Source organism: Octodon degus, unplaced genomic scaffold (genome assembly GCF_000260255.1).
Source record: "Octodon degus isolate 3935 unplaced genomic scaffold, OctDeg1.0 scaffold00005, whole genome shotgun sequence".
NCBI lineage: Eukaryota > Metazoa > Chordata > Mammalia > Rodentia > Octodontidae > Octodon > Octodon degus.
Genome location: NW_004524581.1, coordinates 14,372,643 through 14,379,978, shown reverse-complemented (window position 1 = coordinate 14,379,978; position 7,336 = coordinate 14,372,643). Strand labels below are relative to the sequence as shown.

The following is a 7,336-nucleotide window of genomic DNA, read 5'->3' as shown; positions in this document are numbered from 1 at the left end:
ACATATATATATATATATGTATATATATATATTTTTTTTTTCTTCCTTGATCTAAGATCCAATTAAAATTTATGCATTGGGGGCCTGGCAAGCATGAAGTCCTACGTGTGATTCCTAGTACCAAAAAAACAAAAAAAAACAAACAAAAAAAAAAAACCATTCATTGCTCTTGGTTATGTCTCTTCGATTCCTTTACAATCTCCATGACACTGACATTTCTAGATGGTCTAGATGGTTGTCATGTGTTCCACATTTTGGATTTAACTATTGCTCTACAGGTTGATTGAGGGTAAAAATAATTGGGTGGCAAGCTTATTACATAGGCAATACTGTAAACATCACATTTATGGTGGATTGCCAACTGGTGGTCAACTTGTAACACCCAGCTGAACTGAACTAGCATGGTGCTGCATGTGGCAGGCTCGCCTGAGGATTATTGCCAGCAGCATAGGAGACAGAACTGGAGAAGAACTGGGAGGCTGTTCAGAACTGTTTGGGAGCTGTACGAGCTGCTGGCTTTCCTTATGAACTTGGCTGTTCTCATTGGAGGTGCTCAGGACCTCACTGTCACTGAGCATGGCTACAGTTCACTTTGGGGGCCCTCTAGTCCTCACCTTGAGCATTACTTCTTGGCTCCAGGGGGAAGCTCAGTCTCCTGGAGAAGCTTGTGACACTGGCTTTTCTGATAGGAACTCAGCTTTCCTCATTGCTGGAGGAGCTCAGGACCTCACTGTTGCTGAGGATGGCTGTGGTACTTTTGGGGGAGCTCTGGTGCTTACCTTGAGCGTTGCTTCCTAGCTCCAGTTCAGATCCCTCAGCCACTAACACAAATCCTTTATCCCACTGGCACACTTTTTAGCTTCCCACTGATCTTTGGGCCTTCCTAGCGAAGATCTGTGAAGTGGGCCTGCATGCGACATTGCCATGGGCTCCAGGCCTCCAGGTGGACTCGTGGAACGCACTGCTAGGAGCTCTAAGTCTTCAGTTGGGCTCATGCAGGATATTAGGATCCAGGCCCTCAGCTGGATTCTTCGGTCTTTAGTATGTGGACAGATTTCCTGAACTCTTTGTATATGGTTCTTTGGGTGATTCATTATAAAATCTTATAAAATGTGTCCTGTATTGTTCCCCAACCATTGAAAACATTCAAGGCACACCACATCTGTTTTCCCACTGTGATGCTCCACTTGCTCAGCTAGTTAGAATGAGGCATACCAAATATTGCCATTGTGAAGGTCCCTGATCCTTTCTGTAATTACGTGATGTGTAAGATGTTCCTTCAGATTTCAGGAATGTGCTACTCCCAATAGGTTTTCACCTCGTGGACTTGCCTAAATCAGAGAATTGGAGGACAAAAAAATACATTCCTTCACATTTGTCTGCTGGTACTGTTTCTGAAGGGCTTCTCTCTTCTATGATTTTTTTTATTGCTGCAGATTCATAATTATATTTTTTCATAGAACAGTATTCCTTTTTATAATCAATACTCTAAAACTTCAATAGTTTCTCAGACATTTAAATTATTTCTAATATTTATAATTACTACAAAAACTTTCAGCAAATAACCACTCATAGATTTTTTAAAAATCTGTGGAAAGAATACTGTGAGATAAATTCCAGTATGTCTCATATTCTCTTTTTTTTTTTTTTTTTTCAGAACCAGGGATTGAACTCAGGTCCTTGTGCTTGCCAGGCAAGCGCTTATTCTACTGAGCCATCTCCCAGGCCCCAAGAACTGAACTAAGGGGCAGGGCCCCTCTCATATTCTCTTAAAACCCTTTAGGATCTGGACTTTGCCCTTATTAAATGGCACAGATGTTGATGGCCAATATATTGCTAAATGCTATGGCAGGTAGCATCTGACTGGAACTTCAGACCATTTGACACAACTAGGTATTCCCGCCTTCCTAAAATGACTTTCTTCACTTGGCTTCCAGGAAATTTCCCTCTCTTCCTACCCTGACCTTCTCAGTCATCTTCACTGACCTCCAGGCAGAAAATGTTCTTGTCCCTTGATCCGAAATCTCGTATATAATAATCATGGCTTTACTCAAGCTGCAAACTCCCTTATCTTAGCTGAACTCACTCTCTCTCTGAACTTTGGCTAACTTTTCTATGCCCTGACATGTGATTTGTTATAAAAGATATCTCAAGTTCAGTGTGTCCGAAATGGAACCTTTATTCTTTTCTCCACATCATCTCCTTTCAGTCTTCCTATCTCTGTAAACTGCAACTCAATCCCTCTGGTGCTTAAGTCAAAAGTCCTGAAATAATCTTTGACTTCATTCTTTTTCTTACACTTCAGACTCAAGTAAATCAACAAATCCTGTCAGTTTTACTCCAAACCATATACAGGATTTCACTCCTTCCCACCACAGTATATGTATTATCAGTTGTGTCTATAATATCTCTTCCGTTAAACAATTCAGTAACAATCTTAACAAAGATCTGCTTTCCCCAGGCTGTTCTCAGATAGTAACTAGAGTGACCTCTTAAAATGGAAGTTAGGGGGCCAGGGAGATGGCTCAGTGGAATATGTGCTTCCCTGGCAAGCGCAAGGGTCTGAGTTCAATCCCCAGTTCCACCAAAAAGAAAAAAAAAAAAAAAAAAATTGAAGTTAGAGCACACCATTCTAAACATTTCTAGTGACTTCTCTTTTTACTTACAATGAAAGCTGACAGCCTTATAATGGTCTACAAGTCCCTACAATAATTTGGGTTCCTGTCTCTTCTCAGTTTTGGTCTTCAGCTGCTGTCCTCATCTCATCTGTTCCATACACAGGCCAGGCACACTTGCATTCAGGATTTTTGCATCTATCTAGTACTCCTTTGCCTGGAGTGCTCTTCTCCCCAGATAACCACATGCTCTCCTGCTTCCTCCCTTAGGTTCTTCTGTCTCCAGTTGGGAAAACTTACAGAAGAGGAAATGCAGGACTCTAAAATTTCTTCAACAGCTCTCAAACAATTTCCTCTATTTTGGCATTACCCTTTCACTTTAAATATTCGTAGCTTTGAGAAATGTGCAACATAAATTGGACTAATTCTCAGTTTTCCCTATTGCTATTTTAGAATTAGGTTACTTTAGTTTTGCTAGTTGTCCTTCATCCATCTGTCCTCAAATTTCTAAGAATTATGGCTATTTTTTCTTTTATCTGCATTGTCTTACAGGGTTACAAACAACAACTACCACTTCCTTACTATAGTTTTAATCAGGCCTTGACAAAGAATAAAACAAGATGCAAATTTTTTCTGACATTAATGTGGATGTTTTAAAGTCACTTCATTTTAAAATACATATACTATAGGGCTGGGGATGTGACTTAGTAGTAGAGCTTCTTGTCTTGCATACACAAAGCCCTGGGTTCAATCTCTAGCACTACAAAAAATAAAAAATACAGCACCATGTGCCTGCAATCCAGCACTCTGTGAGGCTGAGGCAGGAGGACCACAATTTGAAGCCTAGACTTGGAAACTTAGCAAGACCCTCTCTCAAATAAAAAAAATAAAAAGCCTTGGGGATATAGCTGGTGTGAAGGCCCTGGGTTTAGTTCCTAATGATACAAAAGACACCCACATACTAGGCACTTTTCAGGAGGGCAAAACATTTTAAAACAAACAAAAATAGAGCCAGGAGTGGTCGGGCATACTTGCAACCCTACTGCAAGTTGAAGGCCAGCCTGGACTACATTTCCAGACCAGCTTGACTACAGGGGGACCCTGTCTCAAAAATACCAACACAAACCAAGCCAAAAGCAAAACAAAATAGGAAGGTATGACAAATTTTTTTACAAGATTTAAAATCACAATTAAAAAAAACAAACAGTTCCAATTTTTAAAATCTTTTTTCTCATATTTATTACTTCTGACATAACCTTTTATCTGTATTCAGAATTCAATTAAAAACAGATTACTATCATTGAATCCATTTGTACTATCTAAATAATTGCAATTTTATCTAGTGTTATGAGACTAAAATATTTCCAGAAAAGCAAAATCCTATTTATCATTTTCTTAAATAAAAGAAGACCAAGCCAGACGTAGTGCATGCCTACAATCTCAGCACTCAGGAAGGATGAAGTAGGAGGACCCCCCCCCCCCGCCCAACCCCTTGCCAGCAACTTAGACCCTGTCTCAAAATAAAAAAATAGAAAAAAGCTAAGATATAGCTCAGTAGTAGAGTACCTCTAAGTTTGCTACGTTGTTTTTTCTGTTTTGTTTTTTTGGAAAAAAAGCAAAAGGGGCTGGTGAGATGGCTCAGTGGTCTAAAGCACCTACTTAGAACAAGCTAAGCTAAGCAAAAGCACAGGGACCGCGGTTCAATCCCCAGCACCACATGCCAGCCAGCCCCGCCCTCTGGTGGGCTGAACTGGCCACACACACACAAAATAAATAAATAAATAAATAAGATAAAAAAAAAAAGAAAAAAAGAAAAAGATGACCAAGACTGTTTTATTTACTATAAACAACCTTTGGGGACAGCAAAGCACCCTTTTAAAGTCTGAAGTATCCAGACTTAACCCTAAAGAAAAACAATGATCTTTATCACTCTCCTAGGCTTAAATTCTAATTTACTTTAAGTGATTTTTAAAAATGCAAAAAAATTTCCTTTTATATCACCAGATAAAGCCAATGTAAACCGCAACAATAACAACACAATCATCATACATGTAAGCACTACTGTTGTCATAGGAACACACATAGGCGCTCAGGTCAGTGAGGAGTCCATCGCAGTCATGGGAAGGCTCCCCATTGCACAGCCAACACACAGCCGTGCACAAACATAGCACACAAGTGAAACTCACCTGTCTAGGAAGATATCTGGGAGTGGTGGATAGGTCTGCATGTCAGGCACTCGCTCATGGACTATCACCATAATGAACGATGTAAACCCGAACACTATAAAAACGTATACACAGCTCAGTATGGTCTTCCAGTACTCTGGGTCCAGTCTTCGGACAGAATGTTTGCTTTTGCCGTTCATGTACTGGTACTGATCGGCGCTCAGGTCGGTGAGGAGTCCATCGCAGTCATGGGAAGGCTCCCCATTGCACAGCCAGTCTGCACCCTGCAGAGCACTAATGCACGGGCTCAGGGAGCCCATGGGACTGTCACTGCTGTAGCCCATCTCCTCTAAAACATCAATATGTATTTTCTGCAATTTTCGGACCGAGAGCATTAACCTTTTAATGTCCCCTAGGACCTTGATTTCCAGAGGAGGAGAGCGGAGATCATACTCAGTCAAGGTCAGTAGTGTGAGCCCATCCAGTCGGTGCTTGTTGCACAGGATATCCACATACTCAAAAAAGCCTTCATCTTTCAGCCACACAGCTACGTGTTTTGTAGTCCAGCGGCGAATGCAGAGTTGACTGGGACCTGCCATTTCTTCCTCCACTGCCTGTCAGAAGAAAACAAAGATTTCAGTGTGTCCTGACAAATTCTTGAAAACCAAATATGATACACATGAACATATCAGAAACTGTAATTAATCTAGGATTTTTTTTTAATTTTTAATTTTATGTATTTGGTACAGGGTCTCACTATACAGCTCAGATTCGTAGTGATCCTCCTGTTTTCAGGCTCCCCAGTGCTGGAATTACATATATGTGCCACCACGCCCGGTCTTGGGGGCAGGCTGGGTACACCGGGCACAGCATGCAGTGCTGGGAATCTAACCCTGGTTCCTGTGCTTGCCTAGGCTGGCACTTAGACCCCTAAGCTATCTCCGCAGCCTCCAGAAACTGTGATTAATCTACATTGCCCTACTGGCTTCTAGAGTCAAAAAAGGAAAAGTTATTTAGGGCATGATTTTAAGTAGATTAACACTTTAACAATTTTATGTATATAACCCTGAATAGCAGAAGAAAGGCTAATGACCTAACATTTTACAGAAAACACACAAATGGTTATTCAATAGCAAATCAGCCACAACTCACCTAAAAGGACATGTTGTACATAACAGAGTAAAATCCCACTTGTACTTTCAAAAAATGAAATCTATACAAGATTTGCTATATGCAAAAAAATGAAATCCTCATTCATAAAGAAGTGTGCACCAATAGCTGGGCATGGTGATGCACACTTGCAAGCCTAGCACTCAGAAGGAGAGGTAGGGAACCACTGCATGGCCGAGGCCAATCTGGACTAAGCAGTGAGCACAAGGCTGTCCTGAACTACATAATGAGACCCTGCCTCAAACAAAACAAAACAAAACAAAACAAAACAAAACAAAACAAAACACCAGTATGTCCCCACTTAAGAGAAAAAAAACCACAAAAGTGAATGGCTAAATGGAGTTTCTAGAAATTTTTTAGATTTAGCATATTTCTTTCTATTGTATGGGAAATTGCTTCTCTAACAGATATAGTCTTTAAGCTACATACACACTTCAGCCTTACTAAGAGTACAATTCCTTCTATAGCTTGAATATCCGATTATAGAACCGAATCTACCACTTCTGGGACATATATATCTATATCTATATCTATATCTATATCTATATCTATATCTATATCTATCTATCTATCTATATATCTATATCTATTATGTTGGGCTGTGGGTAGAGTACTTGCCTAGCATGCCTAAGGTCCTGGATTCAAGCATCACAAATGAGGAGGAGGAGGTAAAGAAGGAGGTAAAGGAGGAGGAAGAAAATTTTAATTTTAATGTACTCATGATTTTGATAAAACATCACATTACAGGGGCCAGGGAGACGGCTCAGTGGAATAAGTGCTTCCCTGGCAGGCACAAAGGTCTTAATTCAATCCCTGGTACTACCAAAAAAACCCAACAAAAAAAAACCCTTCACATTACAGTTATGAAAGGCCAATATTGTACTATAGTTTTTAAAAGAATTGATGATTTTTACTTCTTTGATCTCATTCAGCTGTTTATTTCCTTTTTCTATTGTAAAACTTTTCAGTCACTTTAGGTATGGATGTTCATAAAATATATCAGATATACATGACACAAAGGCCTATTACAGAAAAAGAGGGAGACAACTACTCTGAAATATACTTTTTCGGGCTGGCCAAATAGCTCAGCGGATTCCAGGGTGTGATCCCCCAGCCCTGCCTGCTGGCCCCACCCCTGGGGCTTGCTGAGATGGCAATTGAGACTGGGCGTTGTGGCCCAAAAGACTGTAATCCCAGCACTTGGGAGGCTGTAAACAGGGGAATCACTATGAATCCGATCTAGTAGTGAGACTCAAACACCCTGTAGACCAATAGCTGGGTGTGGTCATGCACACTTGCATCACCAAGGGCAAGTAAATAGTGAAATAAATGCCCTTTTCAATGTCCTGAAAAGGAATTCTCTTCCTCTCCTGTATGTACAAAAAT

General features: G+C 40.4%; 1 protein-coding gene across 5 annotated transcripts in view; it reads right to left on the bottom strand.

Annotated features, from left to right (window-relative positions):
• The window catches only part of Samd8 (sterile alpha motif domain containing 8), a 94,626-nt gene that overhangs the window by 33,884 nt on the left and 53,406 nt on the right, over positions 1-7,336 (bottom strand). For all 5 annotated transcript variants that reach the window (XM_004624040.3, XM_004624039.2, XM_023718862.1 and 2 more), the window contains one exon: positions 4,802-5,394. In XM_004624040.3, the coding sequence (XP_004624097.1) occupies positions 4,802-5,379 (578 nt within the window). In that variant the 5' untranslated portion in view covers positions 5,380-5,394. The remainder of the gene's footprint in view (positions 1-4,801; positions 5,395-7,336) is intronic.